The 18,119-nt window shown below is 49.3% G+C and overlaps 3 protein-coding genes across 5 annotated transcripts in view; 2 read left to right on the top strand and 1 right to left on the bottom strand.

Moving 5' to 3' along the window:
* The window catches only part of mepceb (methylphosphate capping enzyme b), a 40,456-nt gene extending 29,554 nt beyond the window's left edge, over nt 1-10,902 (top strand). For both annotated transcript variants that reach the window (XM_054737656.2, XM_054737657.2), the window contains exons 7-8: nt 4,605-4,713; nt 10,620-10,902. In XM_054737656.2, coding sequence (XP_054593631.2) covers nt 4,605-4,713; nt 10,620-10,672 — 162 coding nt within the window. In that variant the 3' untranslated portion in view covers nt 10,673-10,902. The remainder of the gene's footprint in view (nt 1-4,604; nt 4,714-10,619) is intronic.
* A 746-nt stretch (nt 10,903-11,648) lies between these two features.
* Nucleotides 11,649-14,592, bottom strand: trappc1 (trafficking protein particle complex subunit 1). 2 transcript variants are annotated; one of them, XM_015940947.3, is made up of 5 exons: nt 14,453-14,592; nt 14,056-14,154; nt 13,901-13,971; nt 12,045-12,183; nt 11,649-11,918 (listed from the first exon to the last, which is right to left on the bottom strand). In XM_015940947.3, exons 2-5 carry the CDS (start codon nt 14,152-14,154, stop codon nt 11,790-11,792), a joined length of 438 nt encoding a protein of 145 aa, XP_015796433.1. In that variant the 5' UTR covers nt 14,453-14,592; the 3' UTR covers nt 11,649-11,789. The 2 variants fall into 2 exon arrangements, with proteins under 2 accessions (XP_015796433.1, XP_015796434.1); XM_015940948.3 differs by having other exon boundaries at nt 14,425-14,454.
* Nucleotides 14,593-14,639: 47 nt separating this feature from the next.
* psmb6 (proteasome 20S subunit beta 6) overlaps nt 14,640-18,119 on the top strand; it is a 12,561-nt gene continuing 9,081 nt past the window's right edge. Inside the window, 3 exon segments of the mRNA XM_015940946.3 lie at nt 14,640-14,792; nt 15,821-15,888; nt 15,967-16,032. Of these exon segments, the coding sequence (XP_015796432.2) occupies nt 14,694-14,792; nt 15,821-15,888; nt 15,967-16,032 (233 nt within the window). The 5' untranslated portion in view covers nt 14,640-14,693.

Raw genomic sequence — 18,119 nt, 5'->3', positions numbered from 1 at the left:
AAGCTACGGATAGCAAATGCTACGGGCGATGCCTGAGCGTGAACGTGCATGAAGCAGCCTGCTCGACCCGAGCATCTCTCTTTTTCTGTGATTTTACACAAAAACAGGCAATCACAATAAAAATGCCAGGGCTCATTCTACAGGACCAGGGCATTGCAGGAGAATGTATGAAGAAGACGTTTATTATTTCTATACATGTTCTGGCTGTCACACTTCCATAATGCCCCTTTAAGGGCATCAGGGGAGCCTGACAACCTTTAAGGAGAACCAAGTTGCTCTCCCGTAATTTGAACCCAGTATCCAAGTCCGGATCGGGGCTTGGATCAGGAAGTAAAGCCAGAGTCCCGATCAGTCTGAAACCACGTGATCGGGGCCGATTTCCGATCATGGTATCAGATTGGGTCATCCCTATATACAACTAAGACACGCCTGCTACACGACAGGACAAGAAGCATCTGCATCAGGACTGTCCATCTAATGTGGTGGTACTCATTCCTGGTCCTGGTCCAACACACCTAGTTCAGTGGTTAATCACCTGTGCAGCAGCTCATCAAGATCTTCAGAAGCCTGTTAATCACCTGCTGATTGAAATCAGGTGTGTTGAAGCGGGGTAATAACTAAAACGTGCTGCATACCCGCTCTCCAGGACCAGGAGTGAGTACCACTGATCTACTGAGTCCACGCCATGGTGTTCCAGTAGACCTTCTGTCTTTAAACCAGGGGTGGGCAGTCCTGGTCCTCAAGGGCCACTATCCTACATGTTTTAGTGTTTCCCCTGTTTCAACACACCTGATTTTGATCAACAGGTGATTAGCCTGCTTCTGCAGAGCTTGATGAGCTACTGAACAGGTGAATCAACTGTGTTGGAACAGGGAAACAACAAAAAGATTGAAGGACAGCATGCGGCTAAACATGTCGTCACTGGTCCGATCAGGCAGGGGGCCAGAGAAAATTACGGAGTCCGACATTGTTTTGGCAAACGTACACACCGAAGCAACATTAATTTTAGTGACCTCCGATTGGCGTAACCGGGTGTCGTTACCGCCAGCGTGAATAACAATCTTACTGTATTTACGCTTATCCTTAGCCAGCAGTTTCAGATAAGATTTGATGTCGCCCGCTCTGGCCCCAGGTAAACATTTAACTATGGTTGCTGGAGCCTCTAATGCCACGTTTCTGACTATGGAGCTGCCAATGATCAGAGTCGGCTTGTCAGTGGGTGCGTCACTGAGCGGGGAAAATCTATTAGAAACGTGGACGGGTTGGTGGTGGCCCACGGGCTGGGTTCATGCTTCCTGCGTACCGTCACCCAGCCGACCTGAGGTCCCGGCAGCTCAGGTTCTGCTGGAGGACCGCTACGGGGTGGTTCTGAGCTAGTCAGCCCCGCGCTAGCTAAGTAGCTATGGCTGTTTACAGGTTTTTCAACAGCGCGGAGCCGGGACTCCAATTCCGACACCCTCGCCTCCAAAGCTACAAAAATGCTACATTCATTACACGTACCATTATCACTAAAGGAGGCAGAGGAGTAACTAAACATCTGACACAGAGAGCAAGAGATAGGAGCCGGAGAAGCAGAGACAGAAGCAGCCATAGCCGTGCTGAGGCTAAGCTAACTGGACGAGCAAACTGTTCAGTACCAAAGAAACTGCGTGCAAACTCAAATGGTTCCCTAAAAGCTAGGTGGAACAACAGAAAATGTGTTTTAGCGTGCTTTTGTGCTAAAATAACTCAGAGATATCCAAGTACAGAGAAATTAAATCAGCTTTAGCGAACCCCAAACAACAAACAGCTGCACGGAGTGCCACACTGAAAACAGGAAACAGGAAACGCCTTACCACAGATACTGGCACCTTACCAACTCCCCGATTCATCTGGTGTCTGTAACGCTTATCTAGTTTAAGTGCTACACACCTGGTATCGGTTACACATACCTAGTTTAAGTGCTACATACCTGTTATCGGTTACACATACCTAGTTTTAAGTGCCACATACCTGGTATCGGTTACACATACCTAGTTTTAAGTGCCACATACCTGGTATCGGTGACGCATACCTAGTTCAAGTGCTACATACCTGGTATCGGTGATGCATACCCTGTTCAAGTGCTACATACCTGGTATCGGTGATGCATACCTAGTTTAAGTGCTACATACCTGTTATCGGTTACACATACCTAGTTCAAGTGCCACATACCTGGTATCGGTTACACATACCTAGTTTAAGTGCCACATACCTGGTATGGGTTGCACATACCTAGTTTAAGTGCCACATACCTGGTATCGGTGACGCATACCTAGTTCAAGTGCTACATACCTGGTATCGGTGATGCATACCCTGTTCAAGTGCTACATACCTGGTATCGGTGATGCATACCTAGTTTAAGTGCTACATACCTGTTATCGGTTACACATACCTAGTTCAAGTGCCACATACCTGGTATCGGTTACACATACCTAGTTTAAGTGCCACATACCTGGTATGGGTTGCACATACCTAGTTTAAGTGCCACATACCTGGTATCGGTGATGCATACCCTGTTCAAGTGCTACATACCTGGTATCGGTGATGCATACCCTGTTCAAGTGCTACATACCTGGTATCGGTGATGCATACCTAGTTTAAGTGCTACATACCTGTTATCGGTTACACATACCTAGTTTAAGTGCCACATACCTGGTATGGGTTGCACATACCTAGTTTAAGTGCCACATACCTGGTATGGGTTGCACATACCTAGTTTAAGTGCCACATACCTGGTATCGGTGATGCATACCCTGTTCAAGTGCTACATACCTGGTATCGGTGACACATACCTAGTTCAAGTGCTACATACCTGGTATCGGTGATGCATACCTAGTTTAAGTGCTACACACCTGGTATCGGTTACACATACCTAGTTCAAGTGCTACATACCTGGTATCGGTGACGCATACCTAGTTTTAGTGCTACATACCTGGTATCGGTGACGCATACCTAGTTCAAGTGCTACATACCTGGTATCGGTGATGCATACCCTGTTCAAGTGCTACATACCTGGTATCGGTGACACATACCTAGTTTAAGTGCTACACACCTGGTATCGGTTACACATACCTAGTTTTAGTGCTACATACCTGGTATTGGTGACGCATACCTAGTTCAAGTGCTACATACTTGGTATCGGTGACGCATAACTAGTTCAAGTGCTACACACCTGGTATCGGTTACGCATACCTAGTGTAAGTGCCACATACCTGGTATCGGTGACGCATACCTAGTTTTAGTGCTACACACCTGGTATCTGTAATGCTTATCTAGTTTAAGTGCTACACACCTGTTATCGGTTACACATACCTAGTTTTAGTGCTACACACCTGGTATCTGTAATGCTTATCTAGTTTAAGTGCTACACACCTGTTATTGGTTACACATACCTAGTTTAAGTGCCACATACCTGGTATTGGTTACACATACCTAGATTTAGTGCTACACACCTGGTATCTGTAATGCTTATCTAGTTTAAGTGCTACACACCCGTTATCGGTTACACATACCTAGTTCAAGTGCTACATACCTGGTATTGGTGACGCATACCTAGTTTTAGTGCTACACACCTGGTATCTGTAATGCTTATCTAGTTTAAGTGCTACACACCTGTTATCGGTTACACATACCTAGTTTAAGTGCCACATACCTGGTATTGGTTACACATACCTAGATTTAGTGCTACACACCTGGTATCTGTAATGCTTATCTAGTTTAAGTGCTACACACCTGGTATCGGTTACACATACCTAGTTCAAGTGCTACATACCTGGTATTGGTGACGCATAACTAGTTCAAGTGCTACACACCTGGTATCGGTTACACATACCTAGTTTAAGTGCCACATACCTGGTATCGGTTACACATACCTAGTTCAAGTGCTACATACCTGGTATCGGTGATGCATACCTAGTTCAAGTGCTACATACCTGGTATCGGTTACACATACCTAGTTTAAGTGCTACACACCTGGTATCGGTTACACATACCTAGTTCAAGTGCTACATACCTGGTATTGGTGACGCATAACTAGTTCAAGTGCTACACACCTGGTATCGGTTACACATACCTAGTTTAAGTGCCACATACCTGGTATCGGTTACACATACCTAGTTCAAGTGCTACATACCTGGTATTGGTGACGCATAACTAGTTCAAGTGCTACATACCTGGTATCGGTGACGCATACCTAGTTCAAGTGCTACATACCTGGTATCGGTGACGCATACCTAGTTTAAGTGCTACACACCTGGTATCGGTTACACATACCTAGTTTTAGTGCTACACACCTGGTATCTGTAATGCTTATCTAGTTTAAGTGGTACACACCTGGTATCGGTTACACATGCCTAGTTTTAGTGCTACACACCTGGTATCTGTAATGCTTATCTAGTTTAAGTCTAACACACCTGGTATCGGTTACACATACCTAGTTTTAGTGCTACACACCTGGTATCTGTAATGCTTATCTAGTTTAAGTCTAACACACCTGGTATCGGTTACACATGCCTAGTTTTAGTGCTACACACCTGGTTTTAGTAAAGCACACCTTGTTTTATTGGGTATATTTTTGTTTACAGGACACAACGTTTGGTCACTTTAGGACTCTGAAACTCAGACCTGAACAGTTCACGTCGTATCTGACTGACAGCGTGGGCTTCAGCTCCTACAGACTGCTGACACGCACAGGTAACACACACACACACTGATTCTGTACCAAATAGGGTCAACAGCTTTGGCTAATAACTGCGGTCGGTGTGACACACTGTGGCAGCCCACTTTTAAGACCAGGCCAACATAGCCGAAAACAGCGATATCAGTACGACCTGCACTGACAAGAACAAAAACACTTCTGGAACAGACACTCGTGGATCATGGCAGAACCAGCTAAAACCAGCACCAGGACTGCACTGACTCCACCTAGGAAGCACTTGAAGTCTCCTGTGTGGGAATATTTTAGATTCCCAAAGATGCAAGAGGAGAAACTCAGGACTATGGCACGTCCATCTGCAGAGCTGGCAGAAAAACCGTTGTGACACGCCCAACTTGTTTCATCATCTCTGACATCATCACATCTGAGTGGACCTGGGTATTGATTCACGTTTCAAGATTCGATTCTGATTATGAAGCGATAGAATCGATTCTCATCGTGTGATGCAATGTTCCAGTAGGACATTGAGGTGTCAGTGCTGTTAAAACCTCAGTGTGAGCCGTTACCTTAACCCTCCCACTGTCCTGTTGGGTGACCCCGCCAGGAAAGTTGACCACTGAGCAGGGTTGATGTGAGTGAGCACCACCTCACCCGTGCCACCTGGACCTCAAGGGATAAACCATCAACCCTGCTCAGTGGTTGCATCTCAATGATTCCAAGACTGAACTGATCCTGTTTAATCCAGTCAGATCTAGCTCATTCCAAACCCCAGATCTTTCATCTATTTCTCTAAATCTAAAAACCGTTGTGACAAACCTGGGTGTGTAGATGGATTCATCTCTAAGGATGGACGCCCAGGTCAATGCCACTGTAAAATCTTGTTTTTTCCAACTCCGCCATCTGTCCAAATGAAGAGCTGTTTTATCTAGAAATAATCTGGAATCAGTTGTTCATGCCTTCATCACATCTAGGCTCGACCACTCAGATGCAGTTTTGCTGGGTGTCAATAAGTCAACCCTTGGCCGACTTCAACTCGTTCAAAACGCAGCTGCTAGATTCCTCACGCGTACTGACGGGCGCCAGCATATAACACCAGTTCTCAAATCCCTTCATGGGTTGCCCGTCACTTTCAGGGTCCAATATAAAATGCTACTTTTTGTCTTCAAATCCCTCCATGGTCTTGCCCCCCTGTACTTATCTGATCTCCCGGTCGCACACTCAGGTCCTCCAGCCTGTTGCTCCTCGAGGTCCCGAAAGCGTGTTACAAATCATGCGGACAAAGAGCTTTCTCTGTCGCGGGTCCTAAACTGTGGAACGAACTTCCAGTCACAGTTCGACCGGCATCTACCTTGGCAGATTTTAAGTCTAGACTAAAGACACTATTTTACCCTTGCTTTCAACAGTTAGCTGTTAGTTTGGCTTTTACTACTCTTATTTTATCGTCCATTGTAAGGTTTCATTGGTTTTATTGGTACTTTTTTGTCGGCTCGTCTTTTTTATTGTTGGTTGTATTTTATAGTACTGTTTTATGCTTTTTATCTCTATTATTGTGCGACTGTTCAGCACTTTGGTCAGCCGTATGGCTGTTTTTAAAGTGCTATATAAATAAAGGTGGTATGGTATGGTATGGTAAAATGTGAACTTAGTGCTACAATAATTAGATGCTAGAAAGACAAGACCTTCCTTGGACATACTACGGTACCAAATGACACGATCGGGAACGCTGGCCTTTCTGATCAACTCATTCTCCAGGATGGAGATCAGTGGTTCATTAGCTACATGCTAACCCAAAGCTAACTGAGTTTTTCTGGACCTTTTAAGCAAGAAAAACGCCGTAAAACAATTCCAACGTGGTCGTTCTACTGTGCTTGTCTTGCTTAAAAACACCCAGGAAAACTCTGTTAGCTTGGAGTTAGCATGTAGCTAATGCTTCACTGATCTCCGTCCATGGAGAATGAGCTGATCTGGAAGGCCAGGGCTCCCGGTCACAGCAGTCTGGCTCTGCTTGTAATTTAACAGTCCCAGTCCATATTGGATCTCCACAGGCGACCAGCATGACTACAGCCTCACACGGGAGCCAATCGGCCGTGCAGGCGGGCTACCCCGCTCCCTGGAGCCCCTCTTAGCTTCATGGGTTAGCTAAGTTGGCTAGTAGCTAGATTGGTTTCATTAGTTCCCTGTTCCTAATGTAACAGCCCCACCCTCAACTCCACCTTTTACCATTTTTGGACTGTCTGGGCGTGACTCAGACAAAAAAAAAAAAATCAGTGGTGGGACCCCCCGCGGAGCAATGGGCGGGCTATGTCCATATTTTTATATGTCGATGGTTGGGACTGGCCTAAAGTCTCTTTTCGGAGTATTTCTCTTACGTGATGGCACCATCTAGTGGCTGACGAGCATATCAGACAAGTAATCTCTCCTTTCATTTTTTTAAGATGGCGACTTCATGTTTCTGGTTATAAATGTGCTTCTGTAGCGACGAACAGCTAAAACACGCTGTTTTACGAGTATTATTCTCATGTCATGTTGTGTTCTCGTATATTTATGTTTTAGAGACTTGCTTATCCGTTTCCAATCCAATCCAATTTTATTTATAAAGCGCATTCACAAGGCATTACAACCAAGCAAGGCGCTGTACACTAAAAATGTTAGTTAATTAAACCGGCGTTATACAAACATGTCGAACACAGATAAAAAGGAAAAACAACAAAATTCCCAAAACTAACAGCTAAAAATCAATAAAACACAGGGAGAATGAAAAATTAGAGAAAAACATTTTAAAAAAGAACCTCAATAATACGGAAGTCGATAATTGTGGAGTCCATTTTTAAACAGTGCAGATGTCAGTGAGGTTCATAATTATGTTGTATAAGCTAGGTTGAAGTAGTGAGTTTTCAGGCGTGATTTATAAATGCTAGCTGTTGGTGCTTGCCTCACTAGCAGTGGTAATGCGTTCCACAGCTTCGGTGCACAGACAGAGAAAGCCCTCTCTCCACGGCTTTTTAAACGTGCATTGGGAACAGCTAGGAGGAGCTTATCTTCAGACCTGAGAGCACGCGGCGGGTTGTAGTAATGGACAAGTTCACACAGATATGGAGGAGCTTGATGGTTCAAGGATTTGTAAGTGAGAAGCATAATTTTGAAGTTTATCCTGAACTGCACGGGCAACCAGTGGAGAGATTTCAGAATTGGAGAAATGTGTTGTCTTCTGTCAGCTCCAGTCAGCAACCTAGCTGCTGAATTCTGGACCAGCTGAAGTCTAGAAAGAGCTGCTTTACTGATGCCGTATAAGCAGGAGTTAGAGTAATCCAGCCTTGAGGTGTTGAAAGTGTGGACCACCGATTTCAGAAGACGTACACTCAGGATGTGCTTTAGTTTTGAGATGCGTCTTAGTTGGTAAAAACATGATTTAACTGTGTTATTGACCTGGGCATCCATCTTCAGAGCCTGGTCCATTTTTACTCCAAGGTTGGAGATTACAGAGGATACACTAGGTGAGAGATAGTTGAGGTCAGGTTGATGAGTCGCCGTGGTACTGTAAGGACTGAAAACGATTAAGTCAGTTTTGGAGTCAATAAGATGGAGGAAGTTGTCAGCTAGCCATTGCTTGACCTCAAGGATACAATCAGACAGAACTTGCGTTGACTGAGTTGGCTTAAATGAAAAATAGATTTGACAGTCGTCAGCGTAAAGATGGTATGAGACAGCGTGCTTTCTGAAAATGGCTCCTAAGGGCAGTATATAGAGGTTGAACAGTAACGGGCCGAGTATTGAACCTTGTGGGACACCCCAACGTAGAGGCTGTGACTCGGATGAACAGCCACCCAACATGACCCTAGCAGACCTGTTACAAAAGTATGACCTGAACCAATCCAGGGCAGTGCCTGAAATGCCAGCCCAAGTGTGAAGTCTTGTGATCAAAATGTCATGATCGATCGTGTCGAAAGCTGCGGATAGATCCAAAAGTACCAGAACCACATGGAAACCTGAATCTAAAGCCAGAAAAAATGTCATTAAACACCCGAACGTGAGCAGTTTCAGTGCTGTGCTGTTGTCTAAAACCAGACTGACAGGTGTCCATTACCTGATATTCATTTAGATGTTTCACCAACTGTGCATAGACTATTTTCTCATGGACCTTAGATAAAAACGGTCATTTGGAAATTGGTCGTAGATTAGAGTAATCGGTGGGATCAAGGCCGGGTTTTTTCAGGATTGGTTGTAGAACCGCGTGTTTAAAGGCACGAGGAACTTCAGCCAATGTCAAGCTACTATTTATAATGCCTAGCACGCTATTGCTAATTAAAGGAAACGCCTCTTTCAGGAGACGAGGTGGGATAACATCATCTGGGGAGCCAGAGGGTTTCATGGCTGCAACAGTTTTTTTCTAGGTAGGCCAAAGAGATGGGCTGAAAGCTTTGAAGTTGCCCGTGAGAGGGGATAAATGAATCAGGAACATGGTTGGTTTGGTGAATCTGAGCTCTGATTACAGTGATCTTATTTAAGAAAAACTGCAGGATTTGGCTACACAAGCCAGCGGACACAGAGGAAAATAGATTTTGAACTGGGGAAAGCACTGCATTTATGGTTTTATATAACTCACCTTGATTATTTGAATTAGCCGTGACAATGCTGGCAAAGAATCGATTTCTCGCGCCTCTGACTGCTCTTTGGTACTGAGATCAAGCCTCTCTCATGGCCTCAAAGGATACAGTAAGCCTGTCTTTTATCCATTTACGTTCCAGTCTCCTGCACTTTCGTCTCATGGAACGAGTTTGTTCGTTCAGCCATGGGTCTGACTTGGATGTCTTTCGACTTGATTTTAATGGAGCGACAATATCCGTAGCAGCCAGGCAGGATGAATCAAGCACATGAAGTGATCCCTCAACTACAGAAGACGTAACAGTAGGATCATATGGAGCTGAGCTCAGAGTAAGAACAGCGGCAGAATCTGCAGCAGTATTGGGTGTGATTACACGAGAGAAGCTGGGACGGAAATATTCAAGACGAGGGGCATAGTCCAATTTCAAGTTAAACTAAACTGGTGAGTGATCTGAAAAAGTCGCAGGTAGAATGCCAACATCACTAATTTCCAGCTCATGACAGAAAACCAGGTCAAGTGTGTGTGTATGCCCATGTGTGGGTCCACTAACACGTTGGGACAAGCTAAAGGAGTCGATGAGATCTAGGAAATCCCTTACCAAAGGTTTGTCAGCACAGCAGACGTGAATATTTAAATCACCAGTTTAAGTCCATCAACTCTGCAGCAGCCGAGGTGCTCCTTACATTTGAAGCAGGTCAGCGGTAGTCTAACGCTATTGGTTGGTTCTGGTTTCCTATTGCACGGAGCTCTGCAGGGCGGGGGGCGTGGCTAGATAAAAACAGGTATTGCTTACATTATATGGCAGTACAATTATACAACATGTCTGAAAGGGGAAAACTGGAGAGCTGCTTTAAGTTGGGGTCAGCAGGTGCGCTCCGCTCCAGGTCAGCCAGCGGTGTGCAGAATAGTAGTGAGGTCATCTCCATGAACGCTTTACGGTAGGAAGTGGGCGTGCAGGAGGAGGGGTGTGACCCAGAAACACCTGGGCTCATTTCCAGTACAGGTGGGATGTAGAAGTGCTGCTGCAGCTGAGCTTTAGTACAGTTCTACTGTTTTCTGAACGAGACCCGGGTCGGGGTGGTTATGACATGCCTGCTGAGAACTGGTTCCAGTTCCTGTGGTTCTGATCCAGGATGGAGGGTTTGGGGTTATGTTCATGTGTCAGATGGGTTGGAACAGAAAACAGGTGTGGACCTAAAACATGCCCACCTGGTACCAGATCCTTTATTCTGATCCTGACCTGGACTGGGTCAGAACCACAACGTCCTTTTAGCTTTGCCAGGAAGCTCCTGATTGGAGCTGAGGGTCATGTGACCTCACCTGTGTCTTATCTGTCTCCAGGTAACCAGCGGCCCATCTACCTGTTCCACAAAGGCCCCACCCACAGGAAGTGAGGGGACAGGAGTGCTCCTCCTACTGAGATTGTGATTGGTCGAAAGACTAGATGAGCAGTCACATGACCGATCTGACTGAACTGAGCATGCTCGGTGTGACCAGCTGATGAAACACAAGAGCAGCTGGAGCTGAATCAGTCTTGTGATGAAGACTCACACCTGTGGACAGGAAATGATTCAGTTTTCAAAATAAAAGTGTTTTTTTTTCTGAATAAAATGAGCCAATTTTCTGCTTCGAGTTCTGATTTTAGACCTGATCAGTTTTTAATCAGTCGTTCAAGTTTCTTTCTAAAGCGCCAAGTCAGGACCAGAGTCGTCTCAAGGACCTGCACACAGTAAACATCCCAGTACAGGTCAGGTCATTCAGCCAGTCAGTAACGAGTTTCCCATGAGGAATCCAGCAGGTCGCATCCAGTCACTGACCCGTGTCAGACTGATCTCTTTGGCGCCATCATGAAGATCTCTGATCTCAGCATCCCTACAGAAAGATACCCAAGCCCTGAAGATGAAGGAATTCCACCACGATAATAAGGATTAAACGGAGGATCGGGAATATGACTGGAACACCGGGGGGGGGGGGGGTCTTCTCCATCAGCGTCGTTATGAAGACACGCGGCGTCGGCACAAGGGCTCTCTCTGGCGGAGACCTGCCATGCACACGTTGGGAACCAGCAACCATTGAGTGATGGCATCCCACGCCCAGTGTTCTCATCGAGCTCCGAGCCGGGTCTCTCAGGAAGCAGCGGGAAGTCTCCGTCCCTAACCGGACCTCGGTGACTTGATCATCCAGGAGCACGAGTCGCTCATTTCCTCGCAGCTGGAACTGTCCAGCTGGCCGGCGTGTTAACACCAGTCCACGACCAGATCGTGTGATGTCACCTGCTGGAGGCCCGTGAGTGGGCATGGGTTAGTAACTAGTTAGTAACTGACTAGTACTCCAGACAGATGTGACCACCTGTTGTCAAGTCAAACAACATCAGTTTGAAATTGGTTTTATTGGACAGATCTAAAGCAATAAATATGTCCACACACACACAGGTGTGTGTAGCCTTGGTGGAGGGGGTAGCGATCAGGTGTGTAGCCCTCATTGGGGGGGGGGGGGTATACAAGCGTGTGATCAGGCAGCTCTGGGGCTGTAGAAGGGCAGAGATCTGATGAAGGAGTCCAGTCGGCTGCTGAAGAGTTCACTGTCCAACGTCTGGGTGGAGGAACAGGACGGGTTCTTCACAACCAGCTCCACGTAGAGCTGCAACACACACACACACACACACTGACATCAAATTACATTTGATCTGAAACAAGAAAACAGGTGTGTGTGTGTGTGTGTGTGTGCGTGTGTGTGCATACGCGTGTGTGTGTGTGTGTGTCTCACGTTGCTGTAGATGTGCTGCAGTGTCTCTCTGGCGTTGCTCACTGACAGGTCGGTGTTCAGCACCAGCTTCAGTCCACTGGGAGTCTCGTAGTAATGAAGACGATACTTACTGGTCTGGAAGGACAGGAAGCCGTCCTTCCTGAGGACACGTGGACGTTAAGGAGCTCACACAGATGAGACACGGGTGAGGAGACAGATGAGGACACACGGGTGAGGAGACAGATGAGAACACATGGGTGAGGAGACACAGGTGAGGAGACATGGGTGAGGAGACAGATGAGGACACACGGGTGAGGAGACAGATGAGAACACATGGGTGAGGAGACACAGGTGAGGAGACATGGGTGAGGAGACAGATGAGGACACACGGGTGAGGAGACACAGGTGAGGAGACACGGGTGAGGAGACACAGGTGAGGACACACAGGTGAGGAGACATGGGTGAGGAGGCACGGGTGAGGAGACACAGGTGAGGAGACAGATGAGGACACACAGGTGAGGACACACGGGTGAGGAGACACGGGTGAGGAGACATGGGTGAGGAGACACGGGTGAGGACACATGGGTGAGGAGACACGGGTGAGGAGACACGGGTGAGGAGACACGGGTGAGGACACATGGGTGAGGAGACACGGGTGAGGAGACACGGGTGAGGAGACACAGGTGAGGACACATGGGTGAGGAGACACGGGTGAGGAGACACGGGTGAGGACACATGGGTGAGGAGACAGATGAGGACACACAGGTGAGGAGACACAGGTGAGGAGACACGGGTGAGGAGACACAGGTGAGGACACACGGGTGAGGAAACAGATGAGGACACACAGGTGAGGACACACGGGTGAGGAGACACGGGTGAGGAGACACGGGTGAGGAGACACGGGTGAGGAGACATGGGTGAGGAGACACGGGTGAGGAGACACAGGTGAGGAGACACGGGTGAGGACACATGGGTGAGGAGACACGGGTGAGGAGACACGGGTGAGGAGACACAGGTGAGGAGACACGGGTGAGGACACATGGGTGAGGAGACACGGGTGAGGAGACATGGGTGAGGAGACACGGGTGAGGACACATGGGTGAGGAGACAGATGAGGACACACAGGTGAGGAGACACGGGTGAGGAGACACAGGTGAGGAGACACGGGTGAGGAGACACAGGTGAGGAGACACGGGTGAGGAGACACAGGTGAGGAGACACGGGTGAGGAGACACGGGTGAGGAGACACGGGTGAGGAGACATGGGTGAGGAGACACGGGTGAGGAGACACGGGTGAGGACACATGGGTGAGGAGACAGATGAGGACACACAGGTGAGGAGACACGGGTGAGGACACATGGGTGAGGAGACACGGGTGAGGACACATGGGTGAGGAGACAGATGAGGACACACAGGTGAGGAGACACGGGTGAGGACACATGGGTGAGGAGACACGGGTGAGGACACATGGGTGAGGAGACAGATGAGGACACACAGGTGAGGAGACACGGGTGAGGAGACACAGGTGAGGAGACACGGGTGAGGAGACACAGGTGAGGAGACACGGGTGAGGAGACATGGGTGAGGAGACACGGGTGAGGAGACACGGGTGAGGACACATGGGTGAGGAGACAGATGAGGACACACAGGTGAGGAGACACGGGTGAGGACACATGGGTGAGGAGACAGATGAGGACACACAGGTGAGGAGACACGGGTGAGGACACATGGGTGAGGAGACACGGGTGAGGAGACACGGGTGAGGACACATGGGTGAGGAGACAGATGAGGACACACAGGTGAGGAGACACGGGTGAGGAGACACGGGTGAGGAGACACAGGTGAGGAGACACGGGTTAACAGGTGATCAAGGATACATGTCCAGAGGAGCCATCTTGCTGACGAAAGAGCGAATAGAGAAGAGCATCCCGTACATCAGCTTAAACTCCTGCCACACACACACACACACACACGTGTTACCCACACACACACACACACACCGTCTGTATGAGTGTTCGTGTGAGTCTTATACCTCCTCTTTAGAAATCCCCGCCTGCTTCTTCCGGTTCCACTCGTTGTAAAACAAACAGTTTCCGTTCCGGTCAAACAGGTAAAAGTTGTGAACAGTCATCTGTAAACAAACAGCAGGTAAACAAACAACAACAGTGCGTGAGTCCATCAACTGATCAGTCAATGAAAAAGAACCGTTGAGTTTAAATGAGCACCGAGGTAAAGTTGATCTGATTCAGGTTTTTGCTTTTAATCCCGTTTATTTAACGGTAAAACCTGTTTTAGCTCGCGCAGATATGACGTAAAACGTGAATCAGACTCGTTAACAATAGTAAACCAACGCAACAAGTCCACAAGGTAAATAACTAGACAGAAACAACAGTAAATAAACCTTTAAATGTCACGAGAACGATGTTTACCTTTTTCCGTTTCCGTCAGGACCTCCCAACAGCGGGGCTGTCCTGCTACGTGCCTGATCAAAACTTTATTTATGGGGTTTTCTTATTTTACATTAAAAACCAAAGAATAAAAACTAAAACCTGTAATAAATATATCTAACTTTAACACTAACATTAACAGTAATTATACTAATGAGCTAAACCCAGAAGGACTTCCGGTTTCCCATGAGCTTCCGCTCGCTTTTAAAGAAACAGAGACAAGATGGCGGCAACAGCGGCAATGATGCCGAACTTTGGGCAGCAGATTTCTTCTAAAAACGACCTGGTTCCGGACTGGACCAGTCAGGAAGTCAGCACCGGGGTAGGTTCTGGGATCGAGAGGACGGAGCGGGTTGAACATGACCCGGTTCTGTTCGGATGGAGAACATTTACACTGCTTCAGAGCATGAGACAGCAGATCTGCAGGAGCTAAACGGGGCTAACGTTAGGTTAGCTCCCGCTGTCTGGTTAGAACCCGATACCAGAACCTGAAGGGGGTCCCGGTACCTCACCGGTTCTGGTGTCCCGGTAACTCGCCGTCCCGTTTCCTAAATGATAGGCTGTAAGACTGCGTGTGAGGTTTTGTGGATAGCTAACGGTCGCTAATGACCTGCTTCCATTATCGGACAACGGTAGTTGGACCGCTACAGGCTGAGTGATTTGTCCGATAATTAGTTCATACCGTAGCACTGGCTTTACCGGTGTTGTGCCATAAATCGACTCGCTGCCAAAAAATGTTTCGCCACCGCGGGATCGCGCATGGTTAGGGTAACTGCATTTCTAGACGAATTTCCCCGGGATTTCGCCCTAAAGTTCGGCATATCTAGCAATATAGACATTCAGACAGCAGAGATAACCTCTTCCGGTACTTAAACAGATGTTTATCGCGGATATTAGTTTTTCCTGTTCAGAAGTTGTTTGAAGTGTTTCTATTTGTCTTAAACGTTCACAATGAGGGTATATTAATCCTTTTTGCAATATTTGCGACTGAAAGATGGATTGTGGTAAGAACTGGCTTTCTTTATGTTTGTCCATATTGCTAGATGTGCTGAGTTTTAGGGTGAAATCCCGGCTAGAAATGCAATTACCTAACCGTGCGCGAATCATTTTTTGGCAGCGAGTTGATTTATGGCACAACACCGGTATCAGACGAGCAATTGTTTTAGGAAAGTCTGACGTAGTCCATGTTGGTGGATGCAGCTGTCCGATAATAGAGGCACCTGTGTGGGTGGGCCAGCTCACCTGTCTACCTGCTGTCATACACTGGAGATTAAGGAGTAGTGGTTAGCTGTCTCCTGACCCGGACTCCTTTAGTCACACACCTGAGTTACCTGTGCTCACCTGTTCCAGACCACCATCATGGCTGTGGAGTATGAAGGAGGAGTTGTGATCGGGGCGGACTCTCGCACCACCACAGGGTGAGGCTGACGCGCTGCAGGTTGTTCTGACTACTGAACGGTCAGGTGAACTCACCTGTGTACCTGTCTGTCTGTCAGAGCGTACATCGCCAACAGAGTGACGGACAAACTGACTCCCATCCATGAGCGGATCTTCTGCTGCAGGTGAGTGGTTCTGCTGAGTGAAGACTACCTGGACCGTCATGAGTTCACCTCCTGAAGCTCCGCCCACTTCCTGCTTCTGCCTGAGTCGGTCAGGTGTGTTTAGATGATGTATGGGCTGAGGTTACTGGTGTGTGTGTGTTGCGCTGTTAGCTAGGCTAATGCAGGAGGAACACCTGGAAAACCCGGCTGTCCTGGCAGACACGGGAAACCCAGATCTACTGGTGTGGTGCAGGAACATCACGACCTTCCTCACTCAGACGCGACATCTCGTGAGATCAGACGTGACCTTCGAGTAAACAAACATGGCGGAGGAGGAGCGTAGCAGCGATTCAGGCCCGAGGAAGCTTCCTGAAGCTGGTATCTGGGTTAGGGCTGGTGTCCCCTGGTCCTGCTGACCTGTGGTCCTGGTGTGGGGAACCTGATCCCTGCATGTGTTGGTTGTTTCCCTGCTCCTACATAGGGTGACCAGGTCCTGCCAGATGTGGGGCAAGGTGGAGTTCCAGTGAGAAACAAACTATAGGTATATTGTGGCGTTTAGGCCTACGCCGCTGTTACACACACATATCATCATCATGTATGTGTGTGTTATCTGAGTTCCACGTGAAGAAGCCACTAGGGCCTGCACGACTTTATTTTTTTTAAAGTCGACAGTCAAGTAATGAAAGTCGAGTCGACTTCGACTAGTCGTTGATGACGTCATATGCCGGAAGCGGCGGGGGGGTGGTCGGTAGGTTCGCTGGAATTTTTTGACAATTAAAATTGCGCCCACATTTTCTAAGTTAAACACATTTCTTTTAACAACGGTAGTTTCTGCTTCAGCCCTCTCCCCCCTCCCCCTGCTTCAGCCCTCTCCCCCTGCCTCAGCCCTCTCCCCCCTCCCCCTGCTTCAGCCCTCTCCCCCTGCCTCAGCCCTCTCCCCCCTCCCCCTGCTTCAGCCATCTTCCCCTGCCTCAGCCCTCTCCCCCCTCCCCCTGCTTCAGCCCTCTCCCCCCTCCCCCTGCTTCAGCCATCTCCCCCTGCCTCAGCCCTCTCCCCCCTCCCCCTGCTTCAGCCCTCTCCCCCCTCCCCCTGCTTCAGCCCTCTCCCCCTGCCTCAGTCCTCTCCCCCCTCCCCCTGCTTCAGTCCTCTCCCCCCTCCCCCTGCTTCAGTCCTCTCCCCCCTCCCCCTGCTTCAGCCCTCTCCCCCTGCCTCAGTCCTCTCCCCCCTCCCCCTGCTTCAGCCATCTTCCCCTGCCTCAGCCCTCTCCCCCCTCCCCCTGCTTCAGCCCTCTCCCCCCTCCCCCTGCTTCAGTCCTCTCCCCCCTCCCCCTGCTTCAGTCCTCTCCCCCCTCCCCCTGCTTCAGCCCTCTCCCCCTGCCTCAGTCCTCTCCCCCCTCCCCCTGCTTCAGCCATCTTCCCCTGCCTCAGCCCTCTCCCCCCTCCCCCTGCTTCAGCCCTCTCCCCCCTCCCCCTGCTTCAGCCATCTCCCCCTGCCTCAGCCCTCTCCCCCCTCCCCCTGCTTCAGCCCTCTCCCCCCTCCCCCTGCTTCAGCCATCTCCCCCTGCCTCAGCCCTCTCCCCCCTCCCCCTGCTTCAGTCCTCTCCCCCCTCCCCCTGCTGCAGCCCTCTCCCCCCTCCCCCTGCTTCAGCCCTCTCCCCCCTCCCCCTGCTTCAGCCCTCTCCCCCCTCCCCCTGCTTCAGTCCTCTCCCCCCTCCCCCTGCTGCCGCCCTCTCCCCCCTCCCCCTGCTTCAGTCCTCTCCCCCCTCCCCCTGCTGCAGCCCTCTCCCCCCTCCCCCTGCTGCAGCCCTCTCCCCCCTCCCCCTGCTTCAGTCCTCTCCCCCCTCCCTCTGCTGCAGCCCTCTCCCCCCTCCCCCTGCTGCAGCCCTCTCCCCCCTCCCCCTGCTTCAGCCCTCTCCCCCCTCCCCCTGCTTCAGTCCTCTCCCCCCTCCCCCTGCTTCAGTCCTCTCCCCCCTCCCCCTGCTGCAGCCCTCTCCCCCCTCCCCCTGCTTCAGCCCTCTCCCCCCTCCCCCTGCTGCAGCCCTCTCCCCCCTCCCCCTGCTTCAGCCCTCTCCCCCCTCCCCCTGCTTCAGCCCTCTCCCCCCTCCCCCT

The sequence above is a fragment of the Nothobranchius furzeri genome, chromosome 2, assembly GCF_043380555.1.
Source record: "Nothobranchius furzeri strain GRZ-AD chromosome 2, NfurGRZ-RIMD1, whole genome shotgun sequence".
NCBI classification, from domain to species: domain Eukaryota; kingdom Metazoa; phylum Chordata; class Actinopteri; order Cyprinodontiformes; family Nothobranchiidae; genus Nothobranchius; species Nothobranchius furzeri.
Note: the sequence above shows the minus strand (reverse complement) of the source record. Positions and strands in the feature narration are given on the sequence as shown.

What these genes read in the sequence shown, in the direction of transcription:
- trappc1 (XM_015940947.3), bottom strand. Translation starts at nt 14,154, where the DNA reads ATGACTGTTCACAACTTTTACCTGTTTGACCGGAACGGAAACTGTTTG. An exon ending in CGGGGATTTCTAAAGAGGAG is followed by an intron (nt 13,972 to 14,055) that starts GTATAAGACTCA and finishes TGTGTGTGGCAG; the next exon opens with GAGTTTAAGCTGATGTACGG. An exon ending in TGCAGCACATCTACAGCAAC is followed by an intron (nt 11,919 to 12,044) that starts GTGAGACACACA and finishes TGTGTGTTGCAG; the next exon opens with CTCTACGTGGAGCTGGTTGT.